Source organism: Lagenorhynchus albirostris, chromosome 6 (assembly GCF_949774975.1).
Source record: "Lagenorhynchus albirostris chromosome 6, mLagAlb1.1, whole genome shotgun sequence".
NCBI classification, from domain to species: domain Eukaryota; kingdom Metazoa; phylum Chordata; class Mammalia; order Artiodactyla; family Delphinidae; genus Lagenorhynchus; species Lagenorhynchus albirostris.
The window spans coordinates 91,991,821-92,013,084 of NC_083100.1; the positions used below are offsets into that span (position 1 = coordinate 91,991,821).

At 39.7% G+C, this 21,264-nt stretch overlaps 1 protein-coding gene across 1 annotated transcript in view; it reads right to left on the reverse strand.

The window, feature by feature from the left end:
- The window catches only part of THSD7B (thrombospondin type 1 domain containing 7B), a 778,062-nt gene that overhangs the window by 462,993 nt on the left and 293,805 nt on the right, over nt 1–21,264 (reverse strand). Inside the window, exon 6 of the mRNA XM_060152966.1 lies at nt 18,295–18,492. Within this exon, the coding sequence (XP_060008949.1) occupies nt 18,295–18,492 (198 nt within the window). The remainder of the gene's footprint in view (nt 1–18,294; nt 18,493–21,264) is intronic.

The following is a 21,264-nucleotide window of genomic DNA, read 5'->3' on the forward strand; positions in this document are numbered from 1 at the left end:
TGTTCAATGCTGCAACAATTTTAGGAAACTCCCAAGGAAACACAATTAAGTAGGTTTCTTCAAAGGTGTTCTTCTTGGAAGCCTTTCTATGGCAATGTGCATTATGAGTTTCCGTAGGAGAGAGGAACGTGTGCAGCATTTTCCACTTTTATTTAATCAGAAAATTAATTTTTCCAGCTTGCTCACTGGAAAACCCTGAAACTAATGTCCCATGGTACATAATTTGGAAAATACTCTGTGAAAGGGATAAGTGAGATTTCCAGATATAATATCTACCCACGATGTCCCAACTCATAAAATCAGGGACATCAAAGTAGCTCTGCTTTGAGAAATGGAATATCCATGTGTTGATAAATGGAGTGGGAGAAAGAGGACTTGGCAGGCTGCTAGGTGACTGGATTCCAATCTCTACTCTACAACCTCTTTGAAAAATCAAGCTTTTTTGGATCTCAGTATAATGGCAGGATTGAATTCAACGTCTAAGAGTCTTTCGGCTCATAAATCTTATGATCTCTATGTGCCAATCTAGCATTCCTTTAACTCGTCCAACAAATCCTGAGTGCCTAACAGGTGTCAGGTACTGTACTAAGTTTGAAAGCTACAGGATGAGCAATGAGACCTACTTTGCAGTGTCTGGAGCTGGTATCTTTATCCCGTGGTGATTCCCCACGAAAAGCAAACAGATTGCTTTTTAAAATTGGGCATAAAAACCGTAGATCTTAAATAAATACACTGTTAGGAAAGGGTGTGGATGGAGGGTACCATTGAAAGAAAATTAAATATAGTTAAAATCAATTACCCAAATTGAAAAACACTGAACCATATATAGAAACATACATCAAAGGAAATGCCGGTTGAACGTTCTACTCGAATCAGCACAAGATATTATTTCACGCAAAATAAATACTAATATACTTCTCAGCTCAGGCCCCTCTCTCAGGATTCTCATGCTTGGTCTGGGTGGCAGCAGTGCTGGTTGTTACTTGGCATTTACTTCAGGCCTCCCAAATCGTATCTCCAAATCTTGGACTTCTAGCCTCTCAAAAACTGAGGGATCAGGAATGTGCCTGCTAAGCTGTGCACTGGCCTGTCACCTTTATTCAAGATTATTAACACTCTCTCATTTTTAAAAAAAGTTATTTTATTGATGTAGAGTTGATTTTACTGTACAGGAAAGTGATTCATATGTACATGCTCTTTTTCATATTCTTTTCCATTATGGTTTATTACAGGGTAATGAATACAGTTCCCTGCGCCATACAGTAGGACCTTGTTGTTTATCCGTCCTATATATAACGGTTTGCACGATACCCCTTCAGAGCAGAACTTCCGACAACATCAAGGAATCTAGATTCCAAAACACTCCCTGCCCTCTAAGCCATATAAAGGTAGTCCTGGTCTTCTTGAGTTTTGTGTAAAACTGGTACACTGTTTGCTGGGTCACTGTGTACAGTGCACAATCTCCTAAGCAACAGACACTTCATTCCTTCCTGACATGCATCCACACTCCGGTTGGTTCACACACCCACCGGCCATCCTAATCCTTGAGAAGACACCCCGCCATTCCCCGATGCCTGCCTCTCTCTTCACAAAGCAGTTCGGAAGAGCAGCAGCTACTCAGTATGAAAGATTAGGCAATGGTCTACGTTTTCACAGACACAAAAATGCCTTCAAATGTCATCCGCTAGTGAAAGAATCAGATTACGGCATAGGATAAAGAGAGTGTGGGCTGGGCTTCCCTATCACTTAAGCCACTTGGTTTTCCGGAGCAGAGTTTTTATAAAGCACCAGGGATAAAACTTCACGGCTAGCCCTGTGGCTAGAAAGTCCCCACAGATTTTCTTCCTTAACGAGCGTTGGTTTCGTTTCGTTTTTAATATGTCGGTTGTATTATGGGGAGTTTATTCTTTTCCGAGTTGGCATTTGCCACTCCTGGGGTTCTTTTGGGGGGATATTCTAACATTTGATCAAGCAGGTCCTTTTTATTCTCAGAATGTAATTCTACACTATTTGTTGTAGTACATTAGTCACTGGGGAAATGACAAAATAAAACAGAAAGCTAAAAGGTGGTCATCTGTGACTATAAATAAGTATATATGATTAAAGACAGAGTACAGAACTCCTCCCAATAATTTCACTTGGGGTGAGTGAAATGAAGCCTCATATCCCGAAAAACCTATCATCACCTCCAACCATATTTCAAATTAGCTTTGGCCCATCTATGCCTTATGAATAGATTTCTAGAACAGTGGACACTATTATTTTTCCTTACCTCTGGCTCCCTAATTCTTTTTCCTCCTCTTCCCAAAAATATGGTCTAGGGAATCAGGATTTTAGATGTAGCTAGGTATAGATATAGAGTTAAAGATATAGATATAGACATAGGTGACATAGAGATGTGGATTTTTAAACATTTCCCCTAGATTACATAAGGGATATAAATATTAGTCAATGTCTCATGTATATTTCATTATTTAGTAATAGCTGTCTCAACTCTGTTTTCCTATATAGAATCCCAGGATTCAGTAGCCAGACCTTGGAAACATACCAGTTCAGGAGTAAGAGGGCAGCACAAGCGTTATGCCTGTGACCTCAGACAAGTTACTTAACCTCTCTTGTCTTCAATCTCCGCTGTTGTAAAATGAGGGTAAGCCACTAGTTCCTGACTACCACACAGGGCTGTCCTGAAGGGTGAAATGAAATAATGTAAGTGAAAGAAAGGGTTTTGGAAAGTGCAAAGTACTCTATAAACGGAAGGGGCCATTATCTTTCATCAGAACTGCGGGAAAACATATGCATTTTTCATCCTTATTACATACCATAAACAAATTTGAACTCTACAAATGAAATCAGCCCAAAGTAAACTGTTAGAAATGACAATGAGTTATTTTTCAACAACAAAGAAATTGATTTTCCATAGATGCTCTTTCCTGTTGCATGTAAAGTTCCAGACCCACCAATGCCTAGGTCCCCTCTGACCTGGATATAATTATGGCTGATCACATCGCCACTTGGCTCAGTTTACTATCAGAGCTTGAGGCCACTAAGTTTCCTCCCTATTACCACAGGAATATGACAGGATTTATAGTAAATTGTGCTGTTACCGAGGCATTTTCTTTAATTAATTTGAAAAACAAAAATAGTTCTTTTCAAGAATACGATCTAAGCCTGAAGCTTCAGCTAAGCATATACCTTCCAGTTTAAAAGTTCTATATCTTTTACGATCGTTTTCTTTTTCTTGGTACGCGGGCCTCTCACTGTTGTGGCCTCTCCCGTTGCGGAGCACAGGCTCTGGACGTGCAGGCTCAGCGGCCATGGCTCACGGGCCCAGCCGCTCCGCGACATGTGGGATCTTCCCGGACCGGGGCACGAACCCGTGTCCCCTGCATCGGCAGGTGGACTCTCAACCACTGCGCCACCTGGGAAGCCCCACGATCGTCCTTTTTAAGTGATGCTTTCAAACATCTAAATTGAAGAGTACCAGACACCCTACTTTTGCAGACAAGATCCACGTCTAGAAAAATCAAAATAGCCGCCAGATCCTCCGTTAGGCCTTTTTATTATTTTATTTAGTCCCCAAAACCAGCTATATTGTACCAGTTAGTTATTGCTTTTTAATAATAGAACTATGGTCATGTGAGATGTTAACAATGGGGGAAGTGGGTGACAGATATAAGGGAACTCTTTGTACTGTTTTGCAACTCTTCAATTTTTCTGTAAGTCTAAAATTGGTTCAAAATAACAGGCAAAAAATAAAATAAAAAATATCACAAAATAGCATCCTATTCCCAAGAGTCTGGATACTAGGCCTCAGAGAGTAATCATTTGCCTAAAGTCAATTATCATTTCCATTACCTTATGCTACCAATTCATTCTATAAAGTATTTAAGGCAGTTTGCTTACACAAAATACAAGTTAATAATTGTAATAAAAAAGATAGCTAACATTTTTGTAGCAGTAAGCACATGCCAGAAACTGTCTTGGAACTTGACATAGACCAAATCAATACCTACATCAACTGTAAGATGTAGGTCCCATTCTAATTTCTACGGCACAGGAGAAAATGGAGATGCCAAGGAGACTGGTAACTTGCTCAAGGTCACATATCTAGCAAGTGGGGAAATGAGGATGATACCCAGGATACAGGACGACATTCAAATGGCAGGGAAGAAAGGCAGAAACTAAGAGAGAACATGAAGTGAATCAGGAGGGAGGCAATATGGGTGTTGGGTCAACGGTACAGTTTTCTGAGTACATTCAACAAAAGCCGACCGTATGATCAGGTCGTATCTAGGACCATCCAGTGCTTCTTCTAGGGATCCTCATACAGGACGCTGATACATATAATTTAAAGGACCTAACTCTCATAGCTTTTGAGGAAATGACAGTGAGTTTTGTGGGAAAGAATCTTATAACCTGACACACTATGGGCAAATGATGTCAGCGATTCTGTAAAAACAATTTGTAGGTTGTCAATATTACATGCTCCAGGCACAGAGCTCTCCTCTTCCCTGACTTAATTCAGGGAAAGTTTTCAGAATATCTGGACTAATATTGTTTCTCTCGGCTGCATTTGTGAGAAGTATTGGATGGAAATGAGTCTGAGATTGTGCTCCTAAAGTTCAGGGTTCTACTTCTCTCAATAAACTCACTCCCACTTGCCTTCCTATTCTTCTAAACAGGAAGACACACTTCCCCTCACATCATTCTCCCACCCTCCTGGAACGTCCTATAACATGAGGAACCTTATTTACATATCAGGAAACTGGCCCTTCTAGATAAGTAAAATTCCTATTTACCTGAAATCTAAAATTTTAACTTGCAGCATGATCTTATTTTAGCAGGTGCTCTGAATTGCAATTCATTCAAAATATGCCGCAACATCCCTTGTCTTAATTTTTATTAAGTATTTAAAATCGATGAATTAATTAAAATTCATTATTTAATTAAGCGTAACCTTTTCTTGGTGACTTTGGAAGGCCTCTGGGCATCTCCCTGTCCGTAGTCTTCCATCAGGAGAAATTCTCCTGGGGGTGACTGGAAGTATGTGAGGCCTGATATGGGCTGACACAATGGCTAGAGAACACAACTGGCATTTTATGGGGAGAAATGGAGATGCTAATTATCCTCAAGTACAGGAAAATTAAGAATAATGCAGAACTCTCCTGTCCAAAATCGTAATGAAAAATCCACAGAGCAACCGTCTCTTGCAGAATAGTGAGGAGATTCCCACCACAGTAACCCTGAGAGGAGGTCTCCAGCCTCTGTGTAAACGTCTTCAGTGACAGTGAACTTGTTTTTCTAATCACCATTGCTAGATACCTGTGGGACACGTATTCAGCTGTTTGGCCAAAATTTCATTTCTACCTATTTCTTTTTGGAATAATATGTCATAGAGAAATTATATGCTCTTCTCAATGAATCACGATTCAAGGATATTTTAGTAAATGTTGATGTAACCTGAAAAACCACTTTTGTGTGTAGAAATTGTTTACTTTTTACCAAACTCCCTAAAACTTCATGACACCATGTTATTAGTGGTTCTGCTACTGCCTCTCTGTGTAATTCCTCTACTATGAAGCAGTGAAAAGCTGGTTGTCCCTGAAGAGCTGTCTTCTACTTTCTCCTTTATGGTTTCGCATATCTCCTTTTTCAGAGAATCTGCTTCTCTCTGTACTCTCAGTCTAGTCTGATGAATAACTTCTACTCTGCTTAGCTGTCTGAATACAATCAGGATTAGAACTAAAGTTACCAGGGAAAACCAGGTAACTAAGTCCTATATATCAAACTCCAAGACAATTTGTGGCAGATGAAAGCAGGAAACGTGTGTCGGCTTTACATTTTCATTGTACCCAGTGATCTCTCTCTTGCTGTTAGCTCACACCAGGGGAGAGAGTCAATATGCTTAGTGTGCATATAGAAATGGGTTTCATGTTGTGGACCTACACCTGTCAGCGGGCAGTGGTTGCCTTTACTGCTGCCTTGAGAATGAATTTCAGCCCAAGCCTCACTTAACAAAAAATAACATCTTAACCAATGAAAATTATTGGGTGGGTCTGAGACATGGCAACGTCAGTGTTGTTGGTACACGTGATATGTATTTGCTGACACTGATATGGTAGAACAACTACTGGTTAGGAGTTCTAGATGTGGAATTCAAAATTCTGGTGTTAGAACTGACTAGTTGAGTGACACTGGGCTATCAACATCTCTGGGCTAAAACATCCTCATCAATAAAATTGAAATAATAATTATAATTCCCAATTGGGCTGCTGTGCAAATCAACTGAAGTAACTAAGTTCTATAAATATTTATTGAGTACATTCTAATATGCCAGACACTCTGGCATCATGCCAAGAGTAACACAAGGAACGAGTCAAGGTCTCTGCACTTGAGAAGTTAAGAATCAAGTGGGAAAAACAGATAAGTAAGCTGATAATTTCCTTTTTTTTAATTAATTAATTTTTATTTTTGGCTGCATTGTGTCTTTGTTGCTGTGTGCAGGCTTTCTCTAGTTTTGGCGAGTGGGGGCTACTCTTAGTTGCGGTGCGTGGGCTTCTCATTCTCTTGTTGCGGAGCATGGGCTCTAGGCACGCGGGCTTCAGTAGTTGTGGCTCGCGGGCTCAGTAGTTGTGGCTCGCGGGCTCTAGAGCGCAGGCTCAGTAGTTGTGGAGCACGGGCTTAGTTGCTCCGCGGCATGTGGGATCTTCCCAGACCAGGGCTTGAACCCGTGTCCCCTGCATTGGCAGGCGGATTCTTAACCACTGCACCACCAAGGAAGCCCAGATAATTTCAATATAATGTAGTAAAGACACTGATAACTGAATAACAAAGTGTTAACGAGAACACAGAAGACAGTCACCCCATCAAGTAGGATGATTTCTGCAACAGCTGATACAAACTCTGATAGAAACTGGCTTTATAAAAAGGAAATCTATTGACTAACATTACAGCCAGGGCTCAGACTGTTGATTCAGCAGCTCAGCAATGTCTTCCAGGACTCAGAGTATCTTTACATCTCTACCCTACTGTACGCAGCAGTGCCTTCATCCTGAAGCCAGACCATACAATGGATCGTGGCAGCAAGTGAAATACCTTGCCTTAGCTGTGGCCCTCTTCTCACATCTCATTGGTCCAAACAGATTTAAATTGACACATTTCTGAACCAATCATCTATAAAGGAAATGGAATTATCATAATTGACTGTGACAAGAATCTGAGGTAGATGGTAACTATAATGTTCACTTGAGGTTCTAGACCAGCTTAAAGAGGTAGAGTGGGAGTGGAGAGATGGTTTCCTGTAAGACATCAATTGAAGTTGTTAAAGGATGAGTAAGAATTAGCCAAAGGAAGAAGAAGCGGATGAGCATCTCAGACAGGGAAATAACATGATCATGACTGTGGAGGCAAATTACCATGGAGGTAACAGATAGAGGCAGCACTTACGGTGAGCTATGGATTTCCTAGATGCTTGTTGTTGACTGAAATCTACCAATGGAATAAGAGAAGTATCATGGTCTTAAGATATTCCTAAATTAACTTTCAAACTATTTTTTCTTTAGTTTATGTTTCTTTGATACAAAATGTATGATTTCTCTAAACATTTTTTTATTTCTACTTCTTAGATATCTCTCCACGGAAAATTATGTCATTCTTTGGGCATAGCATACAACTCACTAAGTGCATACAACTCACTAAGTATGGAATGAACAACACAGCACAAAGGGTTATACACTATGAATTCTTAATTTTGAATCATCAATCAGTTAAAGTATATGTATAAATTATTTTAATTTAGAAATACAAAACTTTCTTAAGTAAAATGTTCTTCTAATTGGTTTTGTGTGGGGTGGATTAGCCTATCCAGGAAAGTTTTGCTTCATTATATTTTCCTGAAAACACTCAAATGGGTACAGACAGCACAGGTTATCCTCTGATTGCATTTACTAATTGAGTCATATTGGCTATCTTATCAGTGGAAATTACTCCATCATACTAGAAGTGTGTTTTAATCCAAGTTCTTTACTTTTCCTATGTCTACATAGAGGAGAAAGTAGAGAGATGGTATGTCAGGAGTAACCAGTCAAAGGCCATTTGAAACATCCATATACCACTTTAAAATGCATTTCAGAATGAGAAAGCAAACTTATATCCCTGTGACTAATGTTATAACTAATCCCTGTTAGTAATACTAGTGGCATGCACAGTGGAAGAGGGAAACTCAGAGCATGTCCAGAAAGTTGAAAGTAATGGGAAGGGTGACAATCTCACATTAATTCCCACTGAAAGGTCGGAATGACCTTTTAATCATGCGAACTACATTTTGAAGTATCAGTACAATTTAAGATTTATTTTGCTTTTTGACACAAGGAATGGGAACAGAAAGTAGACTGCCTAGTGAGAATTTCAGAAGAGACAGAAAAAGGAGACAGTCTTTCTATGAGAGACTTAGGCACACTCAGGAAGCAATTTACTCTAAGCTATTTCTAAGTATTATAAATCTGGAGAAATCAGACTGTATTTAGTCTGATTGTAGAATACTGCTGGGTAGTGATGTGAACACAGTCATTTCTTTAGGCATCTCAGCAAAAGAGAAAAGAGACAAAAGCTCTCTTGCCATGTCTAGGTAGGTAACAGAGTGGAAAGAGGATATAATTTAAAATACAATACCTGTTTATCGACATACAACATACAGTAGACATATTTAAAACTACACTGCAGCTCCTCTCTCTTTAGCATTTAAATTGATTCACCAGCTTACATCTACTACCCACCTTCCCGTCAAACATGGATGGGAAAAGTCTGATTAGAATGAGTCTATTTTTCTCTTTTGGATCCCCTCATTGTCACACATTATTAAAGTTTCACCATTAATTTCACTGCAAGACATCTAAATGAAAGGGAATGACGAACTTGGCTACAGGAACTCTCGAACTTACTCTCCTTTACAGTCTGATTCCTGCAGTGTGAATAGCAGCCTGATCTTATTGGCACTTTCAACTGCAATGTCAGGTTCATTTCAAAATTTAATACAACGTATTTGTCATCACCACACTTCCTTCGGTAAGGACACTGACACCAAACTGCTATCAGTTGGTGGTCGGAGAAAGATAGCTTGCTGAAAATGAAAATTCTCTCCTCTAAGCCTAAATAACTCATCTCACATATTATTTGTCTTCTGTTTCTGCAAGAGTACACTATTGCTTTCCACTATTTGATCTTCTAGTAATCCATCTAGGTAACAATAACGAAATAAAAGAATATTTACTCACTGCTTCCTTCTGGAAAGACAGTAATCTATTTCATGGATTTCAAGAATAATTTCCCCGGCAGGAAAGAAGAAACGACAGATTAGAATCAATACCACTGCTGATTATGATGAAGTGTAAGATATGCCTTTCACTGTTCTAGCCTATCTCCGTTATGTAGTAATGTGATGAGGCTGCCCACAGGCCCCTTTCTGCCTGGAACAGTGTTTCGCAAATTATGGTCCCTGGACCAGCATCGTCAGCATCCCTTGGGAACTTGTTAGAAATACCAGTTCTTGAGCCCCATCTCAGATGTACTGAGTCAGAAACTCTAGAGTGCGGGGTGGGTGGCAGACTTTTGTGCTTTTATAACCTCTCTGAGTGATTCTGATACACACCATCATTTTAGAACCACTGATCTAGAAGAGAGGAGATAAAGCCACCTGTCCCTCAACACAAATAAGTCTGTTAACATCCGAAAAAGTCTGATTGTCTCGTTGTTATTCAGAAACATTCCAATACCCTCTGGAATCACTACAAAATGAAAATATGAATAACCTAGTCCTCCCCTGAGAGTCATAAAATGACTCGACTGTTGGAAAACAAGACTCAGGAGGATGGTATAAGTTACTAGCATTGCCTAACTGGGAAAGAAATAGGATTCAACAGTGTTGTTTTGTTTTGTTTTGTTTTTTGTTTCTTTACGTTTTCAAAGGGAAGAAAGAAGCAGTATATTGAAGCCCTTCAGATATTACCCAACAATTGATAAACAGTCAGAGTTTCTCAAAATACTGAACGAAATCTCATGAGAGACTATATCATTTCTTCCTTGTAAGGTGAGTTTTAAATGTCATCAGCACTCTGGTATGATTTGAATTGAACCCTGTATCTCCTAAAATAGTGGATCCACTAAGTATCTTTCAAGCATCCTTGTCTTCGTTTGAGATGTACCATAACCAAACTCTGTGATAAAGACTTATCGGCACGTATTTATTGTATTTATTGGGGAATAATGCCAGGGAACCAGTGCAAGAGTAGGGGAGTGAGACAGGAAAGGGAAGGAGGCTGATAAAGTGTGTATAATTTAAAAAATCAGACCATCAGTAAGTGGTGTTTCATCTCACGGGGAGCTCTATGACACAGCATAGAATATATACCTCAAGGCTATTCCATCTGAGGGGCAAGGGAGTTGGTATTTATACATCAACTCTCAATCACTGCTTGAAACTTGCTCCCTGGCATTGTTAACTCCCTGGCACTTCTAACTGCATATATGGACAAAGAAGGCTCCAGTGACTGAAGAAATTCCTTAGGCAAAGAGATGCAGGTGGTGTCAGTTGAATTTCTGGCTGGCATGCACAGATATGGTAAATTGCCAATAGGATCTGGGCAGGACACAGTAGTACTTGCTAAGTCTGAGTACTCTAAAAAGCCATTTCTCTGAATTTACACTGCTAATATAAAACGCATGTCCATGTTCATTCTCCTCTCTTTTGAATTCCTCTGAACACCTGGCAGCATAGGGCAAAGATTCCCAAACCTTAGGCAAAGGTTAAGTGTTTTGTTGTGGGTTTTTTTAAACTAAAAATAGAAACAAAAAATTAAGAGATTAAGAAGAAAATGATAGTTACTTTTTTAAAAATAAAATCCCAATTACTATTATCGTTTCCAAAATGCACATCTTAATAAATTGTATACTTATTTGAACGAAGCTGCCATTGTTCAAAACTTTTAGAAGACCCATATTTGAAATTTAATTTAGAGGCACTGTATTCTCTATCATGGCTCTCACTGTGTGGTGTCTCTTAAATAGGTTGATTTATTGCAGGAATATACTTGAACGGCAAATACATCAAATACCTGATGAATATCCCTTGTTCTTCCTAAAATGCAAGAAAATAAATACTGTGCTGAAACAGTAGTTAGAAAGTCTAGTTAAAAAAAGAAAAATATATACAGAGAAGTAAAGCAGTACTCATTGACCAACATGAGATACAACATGATCAAAAGGTTTAAAAAATAATGAGTTGAAAACACAACAGGGGTTCTATTTATTGTTCTGGTGAATCACAAAATATTCCGTTCAACAATTTCCCATATGAATGGAGTCTGACCTTATTCTCACAGGTCAGCCCAAGAACATTTCTTGAGATTTAAAGATAAAAATAAACAAAACAAAACTTCCAACTCCAATCACAGACTTAAAAACATGTTTAAACATTTTAATCCAACTCAGGTAAACGATTATTCTAGCATGCTTTCCACCAATTAAATTCATCCCAGAAAAGGCATTTATGGTTGTTAAGGATTGCAAACAAATGTCATTTTAGCTAAGATTAAAGATCACATTTTTGGATTGTTCAAGGTTAATGATACAAGGCAAGAACTCAAAAAAAAAAAATGCCTCTAAAAGGAAAAGCCAAGTCCCCCTTAATGATGGAAAATCATTCCTCATGCTTTCTGTGCAAATATATATACCACTTAAGGAAAATATTTGCATGGAGAAGGTCAGTGGAACTGTGAAAATAATAAACCTTGCATGCAAGGGAGTGGTGAAGAGGTACCAGAGAACTCTTAACTCCTTGTACCTGTCAGCGTGTGAACCTTGTTCTTCCTGATGTATTACACTCTTCTCCAGCAGGGGTATTAGCTTTCTACAAGTGCAGAATGTACACTGCATTATCTCTGAATAAAGATGCTTGATGAAATATACAGACGCTTTTTAAAGACAGCTTATTTGGTAACTTATGGAGCAAAATACGTGGCGAGTACTCAGGGTCCGACCACACCAGTGGGCAGTCTGGTGTTTATCCAATGACTCTGCGGTGTCTACCCACTTTGCATCCTGGAGACATGAACAGTGATAAGTAGTGGTCACCTGCCAGCCACTGGGAATGCTGTCCACTGCCCTGGCATTATGGGGATCTTCCCAACCTGCTCTGGGAAGATGTCACCTGATGCTAAACCTTCCTCTATTGCCAGTGAAACCTAGCAACAATAAACCAGTTACGTGTCAGAGAAACAAAGTTGAAAACAGTGAATTAACTTGAAAATCTAAGGGAAAAATATGTCAGCATGCAGTTTGGATCACACTCCATCTACTTTCAAATGCCCGCCTTTTTACTGAAGTATAATTGATTTAATATGTTGTGTTAGTTTCCAGTGTACAGCAAAGTGATTCAGTTACACATATATGTGTATGTATGTAACTGAATGTGCTATACAGTAGGACCTTGTTGTTTATCTATTTTACATATAGTAGTGTTATCTGTTAATCCCAAACTCCTAATTTATCCTTCCCTCCCTCCCCCCCCTCCCTCCCCTTTCCCATTTAGTAACCATAAATTTGTTTTCTCTGTCTGTGAGTCTATTTCTATTTCATTAGTAAGTTCTTTTGTATCATTTTTTTTTAGATTTCACATATAAGTTATATCATATGATATTTGTCTTTCTTTGTTTGACTTCTTCACTTAGTATGACAATCTCTAGGACTGGAAGAATCAATACTGCTAAAATGACCATACCACTAAAGATTCAATGCAATCTCTATCAAATTACCAATGGCAGTTTTTGCAGAACTAGAACAAAAAATTTTTAAACTTCTGTAGAGCTGGAGAGGGTGTGGAGAAAAGGGAACCCTCTTGCACTGTTGGTGGGAATGTAAATTGATACAGACACTAAGGAGAACAGTATGGAGGTTCCTTAAAAAACTACAAATAGAATTACCATACAACCCAGCAATCCCACTGCTGGGCATATACCCTGAGAAAACCATAATTCAAAAAGAGTCATGTACCACAATGTTCATTGCAACTCTATTTACAATAGCCAGGACATGGAAGCAACCTAAGTGTCTGTCGACAGATGAATGGATAAAGAAGATGTGGCACATATATACAATGGAATATTACTCAGCCATAAAAAGAAACGAAATTGAGTTATTTGTAGTGTGGTGGGTGGACCTAGAGTCTGTCATACAGAGTGAAGTAAGTCAGAAAGAGGAAAACAAATACCGTATGCTCACACATATATATGGAATCAAAAAAAAATGATTATGAAGAACCTAGGGGCAGGACAGGAATAAAGATGCAGATGTACAGAATGGACTTGAGGACACAAGGAGGGGGAAGGGTAAGCTGGGACAAAATGAGAGAGTGTCATGGACATATATACACTACCAAATGTAAAATAGATAGCTAGTGGGAAGCAGCCGCATAGCACAGGGAGATCAGCTTGGTGCTTTATGACCACCTAGAGGGGTGGGATAGGGAGGGTGGGAGGGAAGGAGATGCAAGAGGGAGGCGATATGGGGATATATGTATAGGTATAGCTGATTCACTTTGTTATAAAGCAGAAACTAACATACCATTGTAAAGCAATTATACTCCAATAAAGCTGTTTTAAAAAAATTTAAAAATAAAGTTTTTTTCCTCAAAAAAAAAAAATTTCTATAGAAACTCAAATGCCCCCTTTGAAATGTAGAAAACCTACTCGTCAATGAGACAAGAAAAACCTATATGTACTCTATACTTAGTAGACTTCTTTTGACCCATACTAATGATTAGATGTGCAGAGGAGAGAAATCAAAGCTAATTCACCAATCAAAGTACTGGAAATCAGATTCCAAACCAGAATACTCATTCATGTAATCTATAATACAATTTTCTTAATGAAAATAAATATTACTAACAGAATATTTGCTACAATCACAGGCTGGGTGAGAAATAGCAACTTTAGTGAGACTGATTGAAGAGTATCACTAATAAATCAAATAGAGAATGGGTCAAAGTACTATATATCAACAGAGATAGCTGTAGAAATTCATAGATGACTACTTGAATTTTAAGTAGTCTGAAGTAGATCACATTCTTAAACTAGGCCACAAGATTTACGGATATCAAAACTGCTATTTCCAGTTACTTACTAGCCTCAATGTGGCATAGATTGTGTAATTTTTAAGTTCCCAAGCTAGTGGTATAAAGGAGCTTCTGAGGAACAGAAACATGTCTTTCCAGTGGCAGGAGTTATGCTCCACAAGACACTGTCAAGAGTCCTACAGAATCTTGGGACTTCCCCGGTGGTCCAGTGGTAAAAGAATCCACCTTGCAATTCAGGGGACGCAGGCTTGATCCCCGGTCAGGGAACCAAGATCCTACATGCCATGGGGCAAATAAGCCCACATGCCACAACTACTGAGCTTGCGCACCTCAACTAGAGAGCCCACATGCTGCAAACTACAGATCCCACATGCTCTGGAGCCCACGTGTCACAACTATAGAGCCCATGTGCCTTGGAGCCCACATGCTACAACTAGAGAGAGAAAACCCGCACACCACAACTAGAGAGAAGCCCATGAACCCCAACGAAAGATCCCGCATGCTGCAACTAAGACCTGACGCAGCCAAAAAACTAAAGAAAATAAGTAATTTTTTTTTTTTTTAAGAGTCATACAGAATCTTGATCACGGCTGTGTGAGAATCTCTTGGCTCCGCTATCTGAATGGGTTGTAGACGTTTTGCAAGGATACTGAATGTTCCTTTTGGCATAAGGGATACCTGGAGTGAGTCAATATGGACAAGCCTTTAAATAAAGGACATAGCAAGTAACCTTGGAAATTATAGCAAGCCTCAAGTCCAATTAGATCTAATATGAGTTTGTTTGATTTTTTTAATCAAAACACATTTATTTCTGTTGGTCTCATCCATTTACGGATGAATAAACTCTGAAATAAAAGGCCTAGGAAACAATTAATAAACTCAGAGTGATGAAAAGGAAAGTATCAAAAGTTACAAGAAAAAATCACAGGAGATTCATTAAATAGATCTCAGTCCTTTTTTTCTCACCAAGCATTTAAATGTGTCAACAATTCTGTCAATTCCTATCACTAAGGAAATGCTATGATGATATGTAGAGGGTCAAACGGGAGCATTTCTCTGGCAAACTTTGATCATCAATCATCCACAACCTCATTGAAGCTGAACTTCAAAAAGTGCAACCAGATCATATTTTCAATTTATCACTGGACAAAAGACTGCTTCAGTCATCAGGAGGCCAGTATGTTCTTGTAACCACAGCTGTGGCTGTTATCCCACAAAACCCAGAAAGATTTCATGAAACCAATCTGAACCAGTAGTAATTCCTACTTATGCCATAAAAATTGAGAGGGTAGGTCAATGCTGAAAATTAGTTATTTCACATGAATAGCAATAAAACTGTAGAATTTCTGTAAAATGGTAGAGTTGACAGCTCTGTAAAGAAGTGTTCTACGTTCAGTCACAATGTGTGCGTATGTTGGGGGGGCGGTTATTTCCCCACCCTACACTAAGAGAATTCTCCAATACCAGCTGGTTATCCTACTATTCAACTCAATTCTGACACTATCTATCTGGAGGTAGCATCCTATTCCACAGGAAAAGGGCTCAGTCCCATAAGGCCGCCCTCCGCTTAAGACACCGATCTCAAGCCCCGGTTACCTGTGCTTCTGACCAACTGGCTACAAATTGGGGGTTCCAATGACCTCCTCCAACTCAGGACGCCAGTCACAAGTCCAAGTTGTTCCCTGTAGTTCTGACCAACTGGCTATAAATCAGACGTTCCCATGACCCCCTTCTTGAGTTTCATTAATTGGCTAGAGAGGCTCACAGAACTCAGGAAATCCACTTTGCTTACTAGATAACCAGTTTATTATAAGAGGATAAAACTTGGGAACAATCCGATGGAAGACAAGCACAGGGCAAGGTATGGGAAAGGGCAAGGAGCCTCCCTGCGCTGCTCTTCCCAAATCTCCATGCATTCACCAACCCGGAAGCTCTCTGAACAACGTCCTTTGGGTTTTTATGGAGGCTTCATTACGTAGGCATGATTGGTTAACTCACTAGCCATTAGTGGTTGATTCGGCCTCTTGTCCCTCCCCCTCCCCCCCCCTCCCATATCAGGGGGTAGAGTTGAAAGTTCCAACCCTCTATTCACAGTTGGTTCCTGTGCAACCAGCCCCACCTTTAGGTACTTTCCAAAAGTCATCTCATTCATATAAACCCAGTTGTGGTAGAAAAGGGCTTGATGTGAATAACAAGACACCAATTTCACCTTCATGGAAGTCATTTCAGGAACGGAGGGCCGGAGACCAAACATTATAACAAAACCTACTCCCACTGTTCTTACTCCTCAGGAAATTCCCGTGGTTTTAGAAGCTGTGTACCAGAACACGGACCAAATATATATTTGTAGCTATAAATCAGAATCTCACACTCTGCAGTGCTGCAGAAGGGACAGTACACATCGTGAAAGAAGTTCCTGGCCCTGTGGCCATAGTATGACAGCCTTGTAAAGTCTCCAGTTCCTGCTGTGGGATGACAAATCCTTACAGTCATTTGTCATTGGGTCTCAACCCAACAAATGATTATGTTTCCACAGCCGGAGGTTGGGGAGACGAACTAGTATGGTTATTCTAATCCTCATTATTATTTTCATTTATTTCATTTTTTAAAAGAATGCTCTTTGCACAAATCCCCCAGGACAGAGAACAGTAATAAATGTGCATTACAACGAAATAAGCTCATAGCTTATTTTGAATGGTTATGTGCCAGACACTTCACTAATCACTTTTATGTAAGTAATTTAATTCTCACAAGCTGAGAGTGAGAGGTAGGTTTTATTATCCCCACTTTACAGCTGAAGGAAAGGATGCCTCCACAGTTTAATAATTTTCCTGATATTATCTAGCAGAAGAGTAGCAGACTGGAAATTCCAACCTGTCTGACACTAGAGCCCAGGTTTTAAACATCTATACTACTTTTCTTGAATTCAAAAAGTGATCTTATGGGCTGCTGGTAATAAATTTCACACATGTCGCCGCAATTCAAAAATTATTCAGTAATATTAGAAGCCACTGTGTTAACTATTTTAGTCAAAAAGGACTGTAGCTAATATAATCTGGTGTGGCCCTACTTAATTAAACAACTACCTGGCTTCATGAGGTAATCAATTACATCACCTGATAAAATGTATATTTGTCTAAGTAAGGTAATGATTAAAAAAATGAAGGAACAATGGATAGAGGGAGAGAGGGAGGGATAAAAAGAAGAGGGAAGAAGGAAAGAAAGAAGGAAGTGATGGGGGGTGGGGAAGGAGAGAGACGGGGTGGGGAGAGAGAGAGACAGAAGGGGAGAGAGGAAGGAAGGGAACAGGAAATTCATTGCTGAATGTCAACCCTGTGTGGATGCTAATATCCATCCTGAATCCACTTGGAAATTTCCTTCTGTTCTATAGATTTCTTTACTCCATAAGTCAAAACATTTCACTCCGCACGCCAAGAGCATTATAAATTCTGACTTCTCATGGCAGAACTGATTAATAGACATACTCGATACTCTTCCAAAAGACCAAATTTTTTTAACTCTATTGAAATGTCACTTTTCTCATCTCCATGTGACTTACATATTTTCTAAATCACCTTTCGTTTCACACAACCATCACACCAGAAGCTTGGTGATGAAGGAAAGACACCACTGTTAATAGTTTTGTAAATCTTGACAACTTATATTTTAAAATGGTTCTTTAGAAATGTAAGCATTATGTCTAGAACTGATTCTAATCTAATGTTATATAATTGAAAAGATACAGCTTAGTACTTTTTTTTTTTTCTTTTTAACTCGGAGGGAGCTGCAGCCCTGGAATCTTTACCAGGCAGTATTTGTTAATAATATATAAAAGCATATTACATATCAACGTCAATAAAGGCAAATCAAACTTGTTTTGTACTGATAAGTTGGAGATTCTCCAGCCAATTTCTGTATTCTGTTTGTCTTAATGAATTAAAAACTCCAGAGAATGCTCTGGGTTCACTGTATTACATTTAGGTATAATCAGACAGTGTTCTTTTGTCATGGAGTACTTGGCCCCGTATTAAGTCAAAGCAGCTTACTCTGCAGCAATAGGTCACTTGACTTAAACGTGAGTATTCAAGAATAGGAAAGACTGTGTTTCTCTCCCTGGGGAAGATGGCCTGAGAATGGTGACACAATCCTCGTGTTTCTTTGAGTCATACCTTGCTCATTCTGGCAGACAGCCTTCAGGATGCGATGTCCGGGGCCACACTTGCCATGATCAGGGATACAGATCCCTTCAGATGTCAGCCACTGATAACACACCGGATCCTCACAAGGGACAGATTCCACCAAGTGAGGGCAGTGCCCTGCAGGCCCTGTGGACTCCATGAGGACGTGGCGCTGTCTCATTCTAAATCCTAAAATGAGAAAGAATAAAAGGTTCATGGGATTCCACCCTGATCCAGCAAAGGAAAAGCAGCAGCAGCTAGGAAACTGATGGAACTTTTATTTGTGTACCTACAGCTAACTCTAAAGCATGTATTATTTTTATGTGTTTTATGTTATGGGAAATGGGGAGATGAGAAGAGGAAAGGAAAGACAAAAGGGAAAAGAACTGGAACAGAAAATCTGTCTTCTAAGAGTTTACAGCTTAGGAGTTAGAGTGGCCAGGCATAATCAAATGGAGTAATAAACAGCATATGTCCAATGGTATCAGTAAACCAGAACAAATAGATGAAGACTCACGGAAACAGCCTAAACATAGATAAATCCCCATTTTCTTTTTGTTGTTGTTTTTGACATTCTTGTTACTCTGTATTAAGCTGAAACACATCTATGCTTTGACATATCCCAGGTCACTGTTTCAGGCCCTGAGATCTCCCTGTATCACTCTCCTGAGATTTCCAGGTCAGCCTGCCCTGTGAAGACAGGACATCTTTGGGCTGCACTCCCCACCCTGGCTAGACATGGGTCCCTAGACAATTACTCAGTTTTTAAAAATGTACTGTGGGACTAGGCCCAAAGTTATACCATAATAAGGACGTGAATGGGTCTTACATGCTACAAGCCTACAGAGTCGCAAACTCAATGTCAAGCAGGAGTCAAGCAGGTACAAATTGAGGGATGGGATATGGGTCAACCACAAGACTGTAGGGAGTGGTGGGGTCTGTGGTAAAACGGAAGATGTGTGCTTGCTTTAAAGTGTTTGACTATTATTCAGTTTCCATTGACTGTTACCACAAGGAAATGTGAACCCTATGTTGTCAAATCTTCCAATTTTGACTAAGAAGCCAGAAATGCAAGTTATGCTTGTTTTTTATATGACATCTCTCTATTTTTAAATGATGGGAATTAATTTACATTTTAAAAAGCCATGTAAGCTTTAAAAAGCCACTGAGAACGAGATGCAACCCTTTTGTTTGTGAGTTTTCCACCTCTGGCCCTCAGGTCACTTCTAAAAACTAGGCCTACCTTCCATGGATCTCATATCTTACCGTCCATCCTTTTATTTATTTTTTAAAAGAAGATGTTGCGGGTAGGAGTTTATTAATTAATTAATTTATTTTTGCTGTGTTGCGTCTTTGTTTCTGTGCGAGGGCTTTCTCTAGTTGTGGCAAGCGGGGGCCGCTCTTCATCGCGGTGCGCGGGCCTCTCACTATGGCGGCCTCTCTTGTTGCGGAGCACAGGCTCCAGACGCGCAGGCTCAGTAATTGTGGCTCACAGGCTTAGTCGCTCCGCAGCATGTGGGATCCTCCCAGACCAGGGCCCGAACCCGTGTCCCCTGCATTAGCAGGCAGATTCTCAACCACTGTGTCACCAGGGAAGCCCCCGTCCATCCTTTAATTCTCCAAATTCAGTCAACGGATTTAATTCCTTTTTCTTTTTTTTAAATGAAACCAATCTTATTACATAATAGCATCTTAAGAAATGACCATTTATTCCTTGGGACAGGTAAAAATAAATAAATAAATAAGAGACTTTTAGGAAGATAGCATGAGAACACTGAATTCACAGCAGAAGCCTGTGGTACCCCACCACTCTTCCCACAAGAGGAGGGGAGAGAGATAAGTTTGGGAGCATGAGAGGTAACAAAGCCAGGTGTACCCCTCTCAGTTTGCCAGGCCCATGCCTATTTCCCCACAAATAGTAGTGAGACAAAAAGAATACAAGGCTGAAGGTGTAGTTGGCAAAAGACTGTCTCCTCTTAAGTAGCCAAGAAGGATGGAACAAATGGACACTTGGTTTTAGGCCACAAGATGGAGCCGAACTCCCTTAGAATATTGCAGGGCTGGGCAAGTATTTTAAATACAAAGTTGTAAGGGCTTTATCGTTTTTTTTTTTTTTTTTTTGGTTCAGGGTTAACCCATGAGCTCCTTTTAAAAGACAGACTCTTACGTTATGGATTGACCCCCTGTGGGCAGGCATCATTTGGCCAGTCAGAGAACATATCCTCATGGCATTGAAAATATTAAGGTCAGAAGCGATTAAAACAATAGATGGCTTCTGCTGCGTTTCATACCTCCAAGTTTATGTCATTAATTAGTCAAAATAAAACCTGCAGGAAAATTCAGCTCCTTTCCTGGGCCGCCTTGAGAAGAGCGGCAGGAAACACACAGAGCTCTAAACCACACTCGACGGCCATCAAACTACAGTGACCTCTGAGGCCTTATTGCCACACAGCATGGATGACCCCTGAGCCCTCATTGACACACAACTTGGATGACCTCTATTCTTACATGTAATGTCCATATGCTGCTTATTTATTGTCTTATGCTTGTGCTTATTTAGTTTATATCTTTGAGCAAGACACGGCATGGGTCTCCATGATTTACAATGTTTGACAACCGGCCCAGAAACTTAGCGGTCTTTACGGAGGGATGCTGAGTGTTCTATTACCTAGAGCTTAACACCAGTGAGGGGCAGGTGCAGTTTTCCTCTATAAATCAAGTTGTATCTATCTCGCCATAAATCTGTAGATTACATCTCCTCAGTCAATAAATTCTTGCAGTCACTCATTTGTGCTGCCCTTGTCCTGAATCTAACTAGGATCACATCAAAGCACAAGCTCAGCATAAACAAAAACCTTGGATTCTCTTGTTAGCACTTAACTATAATCACACACTGGTGTTCATGGCTGCAGTAGACATCAGGCTTCCTCTGGGTACTTCTGTTCTGAGAGATACACAACT